General features: G+C 45.7%; 1 protein-coding gene across 1 annotated transcript in view; it reads left to right on the plus strand.

The window, feature by feature from the left end:
- The window catches only part of KLHL14 (kelch like family member 14), a 67,811-nt gene that overhangs the window by 1,663 nt on the left and 48,924 nt on the right, over positions 1 to 17,224 (plus strand). The window contains 2 exon segments of the mRNA XM_030012696.2: positions 737 to 1,456; positions 1,458 to 1,720. Of these exon segments, the coding sequence (XP_029868556.1) occupies positions 782 to 1,456; positions 1,458 to 1,720 (938 nt within the window). The 5' untranslated portion in view covers positions 737 to 781.

Genomic DNA, 17,224 nt, shown 5'->3' on the forward strand with positions numbered 1-17,224 from the left:
CCCGGGCCCTCCTCCTCCGGGGTGCGAAGTATTGCAACCCCCCCCCCCCCCCCCCCCGCGCTGGGCGGCGGAGAGGGGCTCAACTTAGGTGCCGGCCAGCGCCGGGGCCCCCGCCCCGGGCACGCCGCCCCCCGGCCCCGGGGACGAAGCGGGTCCCGGCGCCGCCGAGTTGCCGAAGCGGCCGGAGGGGGCCGGGGGCTGGCGGCGGGCAGGGCGGCAGGGCTGCTCGCCTTCCCGGCAGAGTTTCAGATACTTCGTAGTTTCTCTGGGCATCGCGGAGTTTGGGGGGTGGGGTGTGTGTGCTTATTTTGTGTTTGATGGCTTGGGTGGTTGGTGCGGGTTTGGGGGGGGGGGGGGGGGTTGGGGGGGGGGTGGCTCAGCTTTGAAAACGTCCCCGGCTTCCTCGCTCCTCCCCTGGAGAGCAGCCCGGTTTGCACCGAGGAGGGAGGAGAAAGGGGTGGTGTGAGTGTGTAGGGGGGGGGCGGGAAGAGGAAGGGGGGAGGCCAAAAAAATACATCTCCTCCAGCCTTCCCAAGTTGCGGCCCCTCCGAGCGAGCCCGTCCGTGGCCGGGGCGGGGGGGCGGCTCGTCGGGCAGAGGGGAGCCCGTCCCCCGGCTGCTCCCCCCCGTGCGCACACGGCCGGGATGCGCCCTCCGGGCCTCTAAAGCTCTGTGTTTATTGTTGTGTCGTCCCGTGTGTCCCCCCACCCCGCTCTCCTCCCCACCCCTCTGCCCAGGTTGGAGGAGGGTTTAAAAGGCAGGTGTGTCGGAGGCCGCTCGCCATGTCCAGATCCGGGGACAGGACCTCCACCTTCGACCCCAGCCACAGCGACAACCTGCTGCACGGCCTCAACCTGCTGTGGAGGAAGCAGCTCTTCTGCGACGTGACCCTGACGGCCCAGGGCCAGCAGTTCCACTGCCACAAGGCCGTGCTGGCCTCCTGCTCCCAGTACTTCCGATCCCTCTTCTCCAGCGGCGGCGGGAGCGGCGGGCACCCGCACGCCCTGGGGCTGGGGCCCGGCGCCCAGGACGGGCTCGGGGGGCCGCCCAAGGAGCCGCCGCCGCCGCAGCCGCAGGAGGAGCCCGGCACCCCGTCCTCCTCCCCGGAGGACAAGCTGCTGGCCAGCCCGCGGGCCATCAACAACCTGGTGCTGCAGGGCTGCTCGTCCATCGGGCTGCGGCTGGTGCTGGAGTACCTGTACACGGCCAACGTGACCCTCTCGCTGGACACGGTGGAGGAGGTGCTCTCGGTCAGCAAGATCCTGCACATCCCGCAGGTCACCAAGCTGTGCGTGCAGTTCCTCAACGACCAGATCTCGGTGCAGAACTACAAGCAGGTGTGCAAGATCGCCGCCCTGCACGGCCTGGAGGAGACCAAGAAGCTGGCCAACAAGTACCTGGTGGAGGACGTGCTGCTGCTCAACTTCGAGGAGATGCGCGCCCTGCTCGACTCGCTGCCCCCCCCCCGTCGAGTCGGAGCTGGCGCTCTTCCAGATGTCCGTGCTCTGGCTGGAGCACGACCGGGAGACCCGCATGCAGTACGCCCCGGACCTGATGAAGCGCCTCCGCTTCGCCCTCATCCCGGCGCCGGAGCTGGTGGAGCGGGTCCAGTCGGTGGATTTCATGCGCACCGACCCCGTCTGCCAGAAGCTGCTGCTGGACGCCATGAACTACCACCTGATGCCCTTCAGGCAGCACTGCCGGCAGAGCCTGGCTAGCAGGTGAGGGGGGCGGCGGGGAGGGAGGGGGCTTTCCTCACAGGCGCCCCCTCGGCGGCTTCTGGCCGCGGGAGGTCGGGGGAGCGGGGAGTCCCCGCAGGGCGCGGGGCCGAGGCGGCGGCGGGCAGGGACCTCGCGGGGGCCGGGCCGGGCCGGGCGCCCTCCGGCGGGGCAGGGGGCGGCGCGGCGGCTGCGGCCGGGCCGGGCCGGGCCGGGCCGGGCCGGGCGGCGGCTGAAGGGCGGCGACGGGGCCGAGCTGCCGCCCCCGGCACCGCCAAACTTTTCGTGCCCTCCCCTCGGCCCGGCGGGGCCGCTGCGGCCGGGGGCGGCGGGGGGTCGGGGGTGGCCGTTGGCGCCCCGCAGCGCCCCCCCCGGCGCGGGGGGAGGCCGTTGCGCGGAGAGCCGGCCCGGGCCCCGGCCCGGGCGCGAAGGCGGCCCCAGCCGCGGGGGTCCGGACCCCCGGCAGGGCAGCGGCGGGGGCGGAGGCCTCCTGGGAGGCGGCCGGCGGGGCGAGAGGCCGCCGGTGCCTCCCGCGGCGTGGGTGCCTCGGCTGCCCGCGCGGGGAGAGCGTGCCCGCCCCGCGCCCCGGCCTCCCGGCGCGCCGGCGGCGGTCGCAGCTCCCTCAGCCGTCGTCGTGCCTGGCCCGTGGGGCTAACGCGTGAACGTGAGGCTTCGCCGTGCGTGCGGGAGCCCGCGCCTTGGGAACCTGTTGTAATTATTTGTGACAGGCCACGTTTACTTATTTTTTTCCCACGGTGTTACTCCCTAACGAGGAGTTGCACCTCCAGGGCGTTTAGAGCTGCAATATCCAGGTCCTATATCTAATTAATTATTTTCGTAAATAAGTGCGATATCCGCGCACACCCTGGTATTGCTGATGTCCGTATTGTGCGTGGAAACTTGTGACTTCATAGTCTTTACATCTATGACATGTCAGTTATTTTCATTTAATAAGGTAATGAATCATGATGTCAAAGATTCGCTATATGAGGTTGGTGTTAGGAACTGAAAGCACAGCATGTAGTTTAATGAGCAGTAAATATACCCGAAATGAAGGGGATATTTATTTTTCTCCTTTTAAAATATGTTTAGACTTCATTTCATTCAAAAATGGAAAGATAATACCATTTTCCAAGTGCAGTGGCACGGTAGCGCAGAAATCAAAGCACACGCTGTATTATTCAGCTTTTTAACTAAGAGGGGGATATTATTAATGACTTAACAGCAACAAGAAAAACTAGTGCATTATTAAATATTTTAGATAATACGCTCTGTTAGCGTTAATGCAGAGGATTCTTTATATCTTCACATAATAGGTACCCCGATGATTTAACTTTGGAAATGCTGTGCCTTCTTTTATTATCTCTGGCTAGCTTGCTCTGTTAGTGTTTTGTCGTGCTTGTCACTTTGCTGTCCAACCGATTCTCACTCTGAAATCCTACAGTAAAAAATGAATACCAGCATTTTGCAGTGTAAAGTATTTTTGAGATGCCGCCGTTGTAGCTGGTGTGTACCTTTTGAAATTCTGTATTCAAAACTGTTGACTTTCAAAAATGCAAAACCCACCACCTCCTTCTCAGTGGAGATTGTGCACGCCGCCTGGGGCATGCCAGGGCTCGTGTCCTGGTGGATTGCTGAGATACCAGCCGGTTTGGTTCAGTGAAGATACCTTCCAGCTTCACTGGTCCATGTCATTTGAAGGATATGTAGTGGTGTTCTGACCACTGAATGCTTACAAGTGTCATGGATGCTGCAAGAATCTGATACTCCTGGTGCTGGGAGCCGGCTTTCCCTGTAAGCAGGAGCGTACACAAAAGGATCGCACTTTAAGCAGACCTAGATTAGATTCTAAGTTGTGCTTGCTTAATGACTTATGGGGGATTGCAAATACCACAAATACCACGTTTTTTATTTGTAATAGGTCTGCATGCCTGTGCAGACAGTGGTATTTCAGAGACCCTTAACTGTAGTGGGTGAAAACGTACCATCACCTTCCCAACTTTAACGTGTGTTTAATGACAGAGTCGTAATTAGCTTCTCTTGGTTGGGTTCTTTGGTGGCGGTGAAATCGGAGCAAAACCATTTCGATTTCTCTTATTTATAAGCAGGCATTAGAATTTACTCAAAATGTTAAAATGTTGGAGATGTTGAAATGTTCTGTGATACAGCATACAATTGGTATATTTTCGTTTTGGGTCTTGGTTGATATTCCTGGGAATTCATAAAGGTCACAAAGGCCCGTCTTTGAATCTTAATCATTTTAAGATTTCATCAGGCTGCCTAAGTGTACAAATGCCTTCTTAAACATGAACGAAGAAACAAAAGAAGCATACCCAAAACTATAGAGATTTCCAGACTTGCCCTTCTTGTTACCCGTAGTTTCTCTAAAGCTGCAATTTTGACAGGTTGACATTCATTCAGTAAAATTTTATTTTAAGGAAGAAAATCTGCAAAGAGTTTCTTAAGTTACTAATTTGCAGAAGGAAATCTTTAAAGTAACTAACAGTACAGTATGTGTGCAAATAGATAAAAATTACTACACAGAAAAGGACTTCAAAACTTTGACTACCTTTTCTGTGAGCAATGGTGACCTTCGTAATTTGGAATTTAAAGTTTAATGAAAGGTCATTCACAAAAGGTTCACATGTCTTTAGAAAGAGATTAACTGTGTCGGTTGTACAGTATAATATATACTGCACAGTACAGTATGGGTTGGTGAGAAATACAAGCAGCACAGTGCCATAGCCACCTTCTTACTGCATGTTGAAGAAATTAGGAGAATCGCGCTCAGAATTAGAACTTGCCAGTAACTTCTCTACATTTTTAAAAAGAATGTGTTTTTTTTGTAACAGGCTACTTAAAAAAAAAAAGCGTGTACACAATACGTATGTACATATCCATACATGCACTACCACTTTGGAGAACTTTGGAATTGGGGCTACTTAATTTCTTAAACAAAATTAGTATAATGGGAAGCTCGAAATATGGTGATTCTCCTCTGAAATGTAACTGGAAAGATAGTGCTGGTTGTTTCTTTAAGCTTGTCCTTTATGTGGTAAATCATACATGCTCGCTTTTCTGCAAACGCAAGTTTTTGCTGTTATCAGGGCTGGAGGAAAGCGATTTTGGATCATAAGAGCCAGTCTGTGCACTATGAGCAGAGTTACTTACAAAGTTTGTGCGACAAACACAGATCCTGCAGTGCAAGTGGTGCTGGGGCTAGTAGGTACCCGGGTTGTCTTTTGTGCTGCAGTGAAAAATGCTGTTTACCTGCAGGGAGAGCAATTTTTTTTTTTCATGAAATTTCCTGAGAGAAGGTAACACTTCAACGCCCTCATGCATTTTTATAAAATTATTTTTCAAAGTACAGCAACTAAATGATCATCATTTAAAAAGTTGAGGAATGACGTTCCTGACTTGTGAAACTTGCTGTGCACTCTGAGGTTTAGGACTTTACCACAGAGGGTGGGTGTTTTGACTCTGATCTGGCATTTGATCAGGTGCTCAACTCTAAGCAAAAAGTTAGTAATTCTGTTGACTTTGATCTCCCTTTTCCAGGTTAATGCTGGAGCTTTCCGGCCTCTGTGATCCTCAGCTACAGTAGGGCCTCAACACACAAGCCACTATTAAAGCCTGTTGAGGCACAGTCCGTTTTGACATCAGGAGGAAAAATCCCAGTTGATTTCAGCACGGAGCGGGTTGGGCCCATTATGGTGACCCTGAACGTTAGGCTTAAGTGATGCTTGTCTGTCCCTGAGGGACACAGGTAACTCTGTGCTGCATCATGTTTTCTGTAGTACTGGGAAGAAAATGCATTTAGATAGAGGAATGCTCGTCTTCCCGTTATTTATTTGACTCTCGGGACTTCACTAGAGTATTGAGTTGATTAAAATGTCTCTGTACTTTATTGTGTAATATAATATATTTTATATAATACACGGTATGTGTTTTCAATTTTTAAAAAGTTCTGGGTTAGAGCATTACTGTGTTGCTGGAAAGAATTTCACTTTAAAAGATGAGTGAGCTAGTGAGAATTATTATTGCTTTCATGTTTACTTGCAACAATGAAAATGGTTAAAAACACATCACTGCTATGAAATGACTAGCTTTTAACTTTAATTTTGCTTGTGCTAAAGCACAATGTAGCTGTAGACAGAGAATGGAGCATTACAGAAAAATATTTTAAATTATGGGGCTTATTATTAAATGTTTTACCTAAATATTGTTGCCTTTTTATAGAACATTTCCATGATTTTATGGTTTTGCTCTCCTGTAACTATCTACAAAGACTTCTGTTCCAGGCAGACATGAGAAGGTAGGCTGGGTGGGAAGAGGCAGCCCCTTATGGCCTGGGAATTGTTGTTGGCTGCAGGACACATGCAGCTCCTCTCGACATCAATGGGCGTTTGGGCTGGTCAGCTCCTTCCAGGATTTGCAGGCAGAGCAGCAGTTAGATGTCTGTACAGTTGCATCAGGTACCTGAAGGCAGAGGGGAGTGAGGAAAGTAAAGCTGGCAGAGAGGGGGAAATGCAGAAAAAGAAAGGATTTGAGATACCCCAGGACGTAAGTAGCAGAAGCAAGGACATACAAATGAGTGAAAAGGGGAGAGGAGAACAGTCTTGAAAGGAGAAAAGTGAAAGAATAGGATACCAGACAGGAAAAGACACACGCAAAACGAAAAAGACCCCAGCAGATAAAAAGAAGAGAGGAAATGAAACAAAAGGGGAAAAAAACCCCTAATTCTTGGCAGAAACAGCATCTGTTGTCAATAACAGCTGAGTATTTCAGTTTCTGGAAAAGCTATTTCAGATGTGGGAGAGGAAAAGTGGACAGGGATCAATCAACTGACCTGAGATGGGAAAAGTCATAGGCAGGAAATACAGAATTGAAGAGTAAAAGAAAGGACGAAAATACAAAGACAAAGAGATAAGATGGCTAAGCCTGACTGTGCGGTTTTCTGGGTTCAGCGAAGTCCCAGCATGTACAGACCCAGCTGTTTTTCTATACTTTTGTTCCCTGGACTACTGGACCTTGGGGAGGTTAGAAGTGCAAATTCTGGTCCTGCTGAAGCTAATTGTAGAGGTTTTTATTTTTCTTTAATTTCTGCAGTGAGAGGGTGTCATCAAGACTGTTTGGTGTTAGGTAATATTAGTGAAAGTGACAGCAAATTAAACAGTGACAGGTGATGAAGAAGATATGACCAGTTTTCACTCAGTAGGGAGGTGGTAACTGTTGATGAAGAAGGAAAATGTAAAGTGCTAAACAGCATGAGATGCTAGCATTTATGTGGAAGACATACACCCAGTCTGTTTTACTTTCTACAGAGGAGATTTAAAAATTTGAAGAAACTGGCTACATCCCTTGGCAATTAAATAATTTCCTTCTTGAATACACTATTTTGTCTACAAATCTCACAGATTGTAGTTCAATTTGACTTCTTTTTCTGCTGACATTTTTGTAGGATCTCAGTAGGGCATGTTTGGTGATTGTAAAAAAAATTGCTTGTTTTTTCACTGAAATACATTGTTGTGTGTTCTAGTAACAGCCACCTGCCTGTCCCTTTGTGATCCTGACACCAGTATTTGGATTTTTAAACTAATATTCCTACTCATGTTTAATTGCAAGTGAGAAATATTTCAGGCCCCAAATTAACATCCAGATAAAAAAAAACATGCCTTAAAATGTATGTGAATTATTAACATTTGCATTACGGTGTGGATGAAGTGAATGTGAGGCTCTGGTTTATTTTAGTGGGCTTTTTGATCAGGTCTTACGTGCTTGAATTAATATCAGGAAAATTGTACCTGTGCCAGGACTCTCTCAGCTGAGCTGCAGAAGGGAGACTGACACATTAGAGGCTGCGGGGAAGTGAACCACAGATCTGTAGTCAGTTTAATCCTAGTTAGTCTCACCCACTTGCCTTACTTGCCTTATGTGCGTTCATTTGCCTTTGGAGACAGGCTAGTGCTGAAGCGTAAGTGGAGAGATGTTGAGTGTCGAAGAGAGAGGGAGGTCTGGAGCTCAGGTTATGGTCGGAGGCAGCACCTTTGTCCTAAAAGGACTGCTGTGGGTCAGGACAGTCATTGGGAGCCTTCTTAAAGACATGTATGTCCTGGCTGGTAAAATCCTTGAGAGCTGTGGTGGCATAGGTGATAGCCAGTTTCTTGGCCCAGTTACAGCACTCGTTAGGGGAAACATAATTTATGAAGAGCGTTTAATGGCCTTTCTTATGGACAACTGTCTTTCCAACAGCTGTAGATGAGGAAGGGGTGCCAAGTACCACGTGCAGATACTCCCCTTCCCCTGCCAGCCAGTGTCCTGGTCAGAGGTACTAGTTGGGATAGTCTCCTTTGTGAACTGCTGATTTATGTCCTTAGGCGACACATAGTCCTGATACCTCCAGCTCTTTCCCTACCTCCTGCCCTCCCTTTCTCCAGAATTTCAAAATCCCCTACTTCAAAGCCTTTTTGAACGACCAAACTGCTCATTTTCCCTTACCAGTCTGCCTCACAGGCTCGTCCTTGCTCCCAGGCCACTCTGCCAGATAGGGCTTTTCCCCAGATCCAACGTACCCGAGCTTCACCTCCGCCTGTCCCTTCTCTTGAATCCCCTGCTACCATGGCCCCCGGCCCGTCAGTGCCCCTTCCACCAGGCTCCCTACCTCGCACACACCAATGCCGAAGGCTCCAGACCTCTCACCTTGGATCTCCAGAGGCTGCTGCAGCTGGTTGGGCTGTGCTGCTCCTTGGCTTTCCGTCACCCTGCCCCTTTTAGCACTTGAAGCAGCTTCAAGTATCTCCAAACTCTTTTTCCAAGAGGGAAATCTTTCATTGGATTTCAAGCCACCTTGTTCTAGAGGGAAAACTAAGTTTAAAAAAATAATCTTACTAAGCTACTCAAACTGAGAGCAAAGTGCCTGGCAGAATGGGAATTTCTTCCTCAAATGCTGTACTTCAGCAAAAATGCCCCTTTCTACCACCTGCAACAGTCTGTGCAGCTCATTTACAAATCCTGCAGGTCTCTAAAAGAGTGGAGCTGTCTCCCGTGAGGTCCTGTGCTGTTCTTGCCCATGCTTTGGCAACACAATCCAAGACTGTCATGTCAGGGAGAACATAGATCACAGGTGGTGCGGAGCCTCCTAGTTAAGGAAGTTCCCTCTCAAACAAAGTCCTCCTGCTATGGTTTTTACTTAGGGTGTACCTTTTACAAATGGAGTGCTGTAGGATCATGGTGAGCATCACACACACCTGTCTTCGCTGCCTGTGTGCCCTGTCTGAGGCTTTTCTGTTCACTCTCTGCCTGATGTGCATCCCTGTCACGTGGAGAGAAGTGATAGAAAGGAGAGGGTCTTTGAAGGCAGGTTGTGGCCTGGCGTCGCTATAGTTTTTCCCTTATAGCAGAAGAATATGGAGGTTCTGAGTCTGTAACCGCTGAGCAGTAAATGGAACAGAGCTGCAACAGTGTAATTGTTTGGATTTGTACTTGAAGAGAAAGTACAGTGAGCCTTGGGGGCAAGGGGAGTGAGGACAGCAAACGTAGAACACAAAATCAACAGAAAATAGTTTGCCAGGAAAAAAGCTTTGGTTCTGTTAAACTCACGTTACAGAAGAAAAATCCTTATGATCTGTAAAAACACAGTTTTATCTTTTCAAACAACTCCTGTGGTTTAAAAATCAGCAGTTTTCTAAATCAGAGCAAAGTTTGTTACTATCCTTTGCATAGTATGGCCTGGAAAGATTGAGGAGGGAAGTTAATAGGAATCCTGAACAAAAATTTTGAGCTGGACTCCACGCTCTGTAAACATCTCTGTCACTGATTTTGTTGAAACAGATCACGTCTGGTATTACAGGACCACCTGAAGAAATCAAAGAATATCGGAAGTTGAAATCCATTAGTAGATACTTCCTGGCATCATTTTTCATATTTGCTGCCTCCCTGAAATTTTCTTTAAAGACTGTCATGCCTAGTACTTAGTAGTCAACAGTTCTTGCTGTATTCTTGGAAAGCAGACAATAAACTTTGAGCAAATATTATCAGCTGCCAAGTTCAATGGAAGCAGACGGTTTGCAATGAAGCTGGAAGTAAATAGAAGTTGGTGCCACAGTTGGTTCTTCCTGCCTTCCCTGACTGCCGCCTCCTTTCAGAAAAAAAAAAGGCAGTGGAAAAGGTAACCAGTCATAGCTTGGGTGATGCAGCAGCAAGTTGTGTTTCTTCTCCTCAGCTTCCTAAGGAAAAGGAGCCTCAGCTGGGGAGAACACAGCCTCTGATGCAGAGACCTCTTGTCATCATGGACTTCCGATAGAGAATCAAACAAAAAAAAGACCTTCTTGACTTTTCACAGTCTGAAAATGAAAAACAAGAGTTGATTGAAATTTCCTAGGGGGAAAAGGAGGATTTGACCACCCTGAAGCATTCTATAAACATATCCATTTTACCACTTCTGTCTAAAACAACAACAAAAAAAAGGAGGTGGGGAAGGGAAGGCAAATTGCAAAAGCATCTAGCTTTGACATTTTCTTTAGTTTAACTTTTAAAAGTATTCAGGATAAAGGGAATTTCTTCAAGGTTTTTCAGAACTTCCAACAGTATGGAAAATCAGTTGTTTACATAGTTTTGCCAGTAAGATTCATGACACGGGAGGTTTTGTGACTCATTTACCAATATAAGCTTTGCTAGTAAAATTCCTTTGATTCAAATCCCTTACAATGCTTCAGATACTCACTGTGTGGCTAGTAAGGATATCTTTATCATTCAGATCTCAGAGAATTTGAAGACTCGTGTTCAAATGATCTATTTGTGTAGATATTGTCACTATAGAAGTATTATTCATGATCTCATATAGGCAACACGTCTATTTAAGCCTGTCTTAAGCTGTAAGGAACAACAGTGCTGTGTATGAATACAGCAACATTGGCAGGACTCCGTATGGGAAAGGTAATGCGCATCTTTCTGGGGAACTGTACCAGTCTCCTGTCAACATGAAGAATATGCTGGTAATACTGGGAGACAAAGATGAGAAGGACATTCCTTTGTGTTCCTCCCAAAGGAACACTGATGGTAGATGCCAGTCTTTCAGGATAGTTGTCCCCCCCTAAGCTACCTGTTAGCTCAAAGACTCTTTTCCCAAAAGGAAGGGATGTTCTCTTTAAAAATCTTCCAGCTAAAAAAGTACCCTAACTCTTCAAGATTTACTTAGAGACCATTCTAAACTAGTAACGGCAGTGGGATTGGATTCATAAAGAAAAATTGGGTATTTAGAGCTCCAGAGAGATTCTAAGTTATTTTAATACAGGGGATGGAAAATTGTTTGGCTACTGTAGAAATAAAGGAAACTTTAACATATCAGGTAACTGCAACAGTTAAGTGTGGCTTGTCAGACAAATTATTCACTTACCCTTAGACTTCTGCTTTTTAGATAGAAAAAGGAAAGATTGTTGTTGGAGCAACCAGTAACTCTCCTTTTTTCTATGCATTTATTTAAAAAAATGCATTGGACAAAAATAAAAAAAAATTCTAGTAGATTCAGAGGACAAAACCAACAATCAATGTCTGCAGCAAATCATTCCCAACTTAGTATTTATGTTCCTAAACTTCAGTCTGTCAATGGTCAGCAACATGTATTAAATGAGCAGGAGAGCAGGTTTCTCTTGGGCATCACTGAACCTCTTCAGTGAACATTGTGGTGAGCTCTGCTGCAATGAAGACTTCGACTCAGGGCCTTCTGCTAAGCATGGCCACATTGAGAATGAAAAGATGAAACCCAAAATCTTCATTGCACTAAAGTGAATGATAAGACTGGTTTTCAGGTACAGTATTAATAGAAAGTTTTTTCACATTCTTTCAGGTGTGCCTTGGACATCAGGTGTGCCTTAGAAGAGTCACAAAAATCCATTCATAAAGGAACATTCATACATTCAGCATATTTTTGAACATATTTTGACCCTAAGAACTAAATAATTTCTTGGTCATAATTTGCAAGAGACCTCAGCCTGCTTTAGGTTTTGACAAAATTGAGATACTCTTTTAGGTCTGTACTTTGCCCATAAGGAGAAAGCTATCCTGGTGGGTCAGAGGTCCAGCAGAAGTCTGATCTGCAGGACTTGGTCTGGTGGCTGTGCGAGCTCGGGTCCTTTCCCTGGCAGTGTTGTAGGATTAGGAAGAGATTCTGGATGCCTATTTACCTGTAGGTTGTGATGTTCATCAGTTCTTTTTATGTGATAACAAAACCTCACAAAATTTCTCCATCCAAAATAAATTTTACATTGTATCTTAAGGCTTTCATCAAGTTCACAGTTAAACTCGTGGGTAATGATATTTTCTATTAAACGTGTGTTGCTAATCATGGCTATCTTTGCAGTTAACTGCGGAAGCCAAAATCCATGGAAATCAGAAGTTTCCATATGACACTTCTGTTGCACTGAAATGCCTACTGTCCTGCTTTCAGCTGGGATAGAGTTAATTGTCTTCTTAGTAGCTGGTATAGTGCTATGTTTTTGAGTTCAGTATGAGAAGAATGTTGATAACACTGATGTTTTCAGTTGTGGCTAAGTAATGTTTAGTCTAAAGTCAAGGATTTCAGCTTCTGATGCCCAGCCAGCAAGAAGGCTGGAGGGGCACAAGAAGTTGGAAGGGGACACAGCCAGGGCAGCTGACCCAAACCGGACTTATCTCAACCCACGAGTTTTACTTTTTTTTCCCGCTTCTCTCCCCCATCCCACTGGGTCGGGGGGAAGTGAGCGAGCCACTGCGTGGAGCTTAGTTGCTGGCTGGGGTTAAACCACGACACCTACCCAGGAGCAGGGAAGGTAATTGTCGAAGATCTCATCACATGTTCTGTGATGGCAAAACAGTTTCTTCAGTCACGCACCAATGGATGCCTGCAGCATCAGTTCAGATTTGCAGACTGCAACTAGATTCTCCATTACATTTTTTGTTGGACACAACACTCCTTCACATGCCTTTTTAGAAGAAAAAGGTTGCTAAGGACTGTCCTGGTTTCTGAAGATTAAATTAAGTGTTAACAAACAAAAGGTCTGCAACTGAAATGCTGATTGGGACAGTGTATTTTATGTCTTTTGTCGATTACCTTAAGATTGGTATCTAAACCTCACTGCAATATTTTGTTTCTGCTGCGGGTTAATACAGCCACTTTTTCTGAGATTCTTGCTACTTTTTGTTTTGACAGTATCACTATGTGTCGGCCTCCCATTTCTCAAATGCTTTGATGTAATGAGATTTGTGGATTTAAGTAAAATTTATCACCCATTCACCTGCTCTTGCTGGACCTGGGCTGGTCTTCTGGCTGGTTTTGTTTGCACCTGAGTTCAGTGAGCAAATACCTGAAGTTCGATTTGGCTCTGCTGTGTTTAAGGTCAGCACTAAAGCAGGAGTGAGGCATCCCATGTCTATGAGGTCCCTGGTCTGAAGAGCCACCTGGCTCCCTGTATACTCAAAGCCATGGTGATAGCCTACATTAAAAGAGAATTAATGATCCAGGTTTTTGGTTTTATTATAGTCCTGGGTTACGAGGAAAGTATAGTTGGATAGTCTTTTTTTTCTTTTCATTGATTACCATGATCACCTCTATGTCTAAGATGCAGTTTTCTTTCTGATGTGTAACACTACACCGAATGCATTAAGAACCACAGGACTGCCACTTCATCGTTTTATTCTTTCCATTTCTTTGCATTTGCTAATGCAGGGAGGGGAGCCTTATTGCGTTGCTTAAAAACTGGAAGAGTCTGGAGCAAACCTGTTGTTGTTGGGGCTTGTATTCTTGCCAGCCTTGGTAGAATGAACTTCTACTGACTGCCCAGATAAGGAAGACCCATCAGTGCAAGATTTATAGATATGCTAACAAAGAAAAACAACGTACGAGAAGAGTATTTCCCATTCATGCATTTTCCATTAACATGAGGCTATCAAGGTTGCAAAAGACCTTTGGGTGGCAGTGGTTGTCAGGAGTATTGAGGTCTGTTACTGTCTTTTCTATTGGTTCCTTGTGAGTTGATAAACTCCCTTGGGCTCAGCGTTTTGCCTTGTGTATTCACGGTTAGTTTCGCCTATGGACTAGTGACCTGAGTTTCAGAGCTGATGCACATCTGCTGCTACCTTTGAAGTGACTAGGATTTAGGTATGTTGGTGGATATTCAACATCTCTGAAAATGAAGGCACATGGTTCTCAAATTCCTCGGTTTGTGTGCCTGAAGGAAATGATACAAGTTTGAAAATGTTGACTTCAAAATATACTTTGGTTTCCAGTCTTGTAAGTAGACAAAATAAATTTCACACCACATGGGATACCCTGGAACTTAATTAAGGTGAATTAAATGTTTTAAAATCTTTGCAGAACAGAAACTGCAAAGTGTGTGCAGAATAATAACAGGTGTATGTTCATCAATGAGAACTAGAGTTTTGGATTCTAGGTACAAGAAATACTTTTGTGATAAGATATGGCTAAGTTTATCTCAGCTTTTTGCCATGACATCAGCCTGCCTGGTCACAGTTAACATTGTTTTTGCCTTCCCTGACCAGGACCCACTGCTGTTAATGGAACACAAGATGATCACAATAGCCATGCTAGGGACACTGTGAACCACAGTATGTAAATGAATATTATATTACACTGTGAAATAAGGACTATGAAAAGAGAGTGTTTCAGTTGTAATGCAGTGTGTTTCACATGGTAATCTTGAGTTATCCAAATAGCAAACATGTAATAATGCAAGAAAGGGAGAAACTTTATCCTGCTAAGGTATTACACATGTTTTTAAATCCTGCCTTCATCATAGTGTTTTACTGACTTACATTTTTATTAATATTTGGAAAAGTCTTCTGCATATAAGCAGTGATCATTTCCATGTCTTTCATATTTTAAGATGTGTTATAAGATTTTAACAGTACTGCTCAGTGCAATATGAGACACAAATATAATGTAATAAAGAAAATGTTTTTTCAAAACCTAAAATGTAGCAATTTACACCAAAACTTAAAAAGCAGAATTGGCTCTAAGAAAACACATCAGTTTAAAATATGCATATCTTTAGTCACTGTATTATCTTTACTTGGTTCACTGGAAGAGTTCTCAGTATAGATGAATTGGATACTTTGATTAAAAAAACCCATCTCTGCTTTGCCATGTAAGAGTTCCCTGTGCTCTTGGTAGATACTGTGCTGGCTAAGAAGTTCTTACTAAACTTTTATTAAGGGCTTCTGTTCATGCTACTTCCCATTTTAAACATGTAAAAATACTAAATATTTTTAAAACTTTCCCATATAGCAGTGCTGCTCCTTCTCAAGAAACAGTAGCTTCTCAGATTGTTTAGCTGAAAAAGTAATGTTAAGGATAGTTGCAGCTGCCAAAGTCTGGAAACTCAGAGTTATATCTGACATTTCATTCTTCACCTTAACTATTGAGCCTTGGCCATTCATTGGTTTTTCACAGTGCTTTGGAGTTAGAAGGGAGTTTTACAGATGAAAGATGAAAATCAAAATAAACTCCTTTATCAAGTAAACCTTGCAAGGGCATTCTGAATTTTACAATACACAGGGAGTTGATTGTGATATAACATACAACACAAGAGGGTTGGAATAAACAATTTATTCTCTATTGTTAGGGATGGCCATGCATAACTGACTTATGGCTCTGGTTTGCTCTGCCACTTGTTACATGTGCAGTCATCCCTAACTCATACCAAAAATAGTTTATCATACTCCTGTGTTGCATAGTTTTTATCAAATGTTCTCTCATTAAAAACTTTGCTGGGGAGATTGAACGTTTCAAGATGCTGGCAATGCTTATGAAAGCTTTTCCCAGAGCTTGGTCTCACCGAGTGGAGTCTGTGCCGACATTGATCATGAGATGGTTCCTGATATCCTACACAGATACAGTCTGGTGGGCAGGTAACAGTCATCATTTGACAGTACATAGCAGGTTCAGTGCAGAGGTCAAAGGCTGGCTTGTCAGAAAGACTGAAGGACCGCAGGGGCTCCCCCCAAGTCGGGAGTGAAGCAGGGGGGTAGGACAGCATGGGACAGTGTCACTGCCCCCGTGGCGTAGCTCCTGCCCCTGCAGTGATGGTTTTGTTTCCTCCACTGTCAATTCAGGGCCTTCCTTGAGCCCTAAGTCCATTTAAAAACAAACAAGGCTATCTGCCAGATAATTCCCTGGCCATCCTTGTGATAGATGTATGTGCAGTCTGTAGTTGTCTTTTGGATAGCCATTTGAAAGGTTTTATTCCTAAGCATCATGTGGATCAAGCCTTCAGCTGCGTGCTCCCTTCCTGAAGGAGGTTCCTTTTGGGTAGTGCGTGTCTACAGCACCACCTAGTTCATTCTGCCCAATCTTCTCAAGAGAGGATGCAATCCTGACGCAAATGTAAATTGGTGGGTCCCCAAGACTCATTCTGGGTAGCAGTTGGAGCTAAGCCACTGGCATGCCTCAGTAGTAAAGTACCCGCTGCCAGAGTGCACTGCTGAGGTTGGAGCTCCTGGGTGGCAGCTTGACCCCCCCGCATGCAGTTGTGGCGGTGGGCTTTGGTTCGTGGCATTATGTACCTTTCCTGTCCAGGAGTGTTTGCTGCGGACTGACACACCGATTGCTACAGTGATGTTGCCGCGCTTGGAAAAACATTGGTGTTTGGCACAGGTGCTTTCTATCAAATGCATGATCCCCCTGCACATTCGTTCATATCGATGCATTTTTTCTAGGCTACGTCACCTTCCTACTTCACGGGAACATTTCGAGCCTTTATCTCAGTGTTATCACACCCAAGCTTAGTATAACTGATGAAAGTTCAATTATATGCGAATTGACTATTAAAGCATCAGGGCTCATCTGGGGGTCTGGGTCTCCCCTCCCCTTTTCACTTACAATTGTGCTAAATCCCTTAATGTTGGAAAGAAATCGTACATTCATCAGGTGGAGCGTTGGAGGCCAGGGTGCAGATAACCGCTTTTACTGCATATGAGACATTGCAGTCCTGTTCTTAAGAACTGCCAGGCAGATTGGGAATCACGGTCACGGTTAATAGCAGCGAATTGCCAGCTCTTGATGGGTGGGTAGTCACTCCTTTCAGTGGTTGCCCCCTGGGGGAGAAGGTAGAAAAACAGAGGGAGGGAATTAGAGTGACTTTGCACAGTTGAGCAGGTTCATGCCGCTGGATCAGTGGCAAGCATTGGCAGGGCTCCACTCTGGGGAGGCTCACAACAACATCACAGTCTCATTTTTACCAATTGGTGTTGCTATAGCCGGTGGTGCACAGGGGGAGAGCAAAGAGAAGGGGGGGAGCCGGGGGGGAGAGTGAAAGCAAGAGTCTGGACTAAATTAAACAAACAAAAGTGCTTGTAAGTACCATTTAACCCATAACCATTAGCCCAGTGCTGCTAATTGTACTAAACTATATATCTGAAGTTCAGTGTGTGATTAAAGAGTTGGCTCACAAACTCTCTGCATAACCTTAATTTTTTCAAGGTTCTTTGAGTGTAGAATGGCTTATAATAATGATT

The sequence above is a fragment of the Aquila chrysaetos genome, chromosome 4 (assembly GCF_900496995.4).
Source record: "Aquila chrysaetos chrysaetos chromosome 4, bAquChr1.4, whole genome shotgun sequence".
Lineage (NCBI taxonomy): Eukaryota > Metazoa > Chordata > Aves > Accipitriformes > Accipitridae > Aquila > Aquila chrysaetos.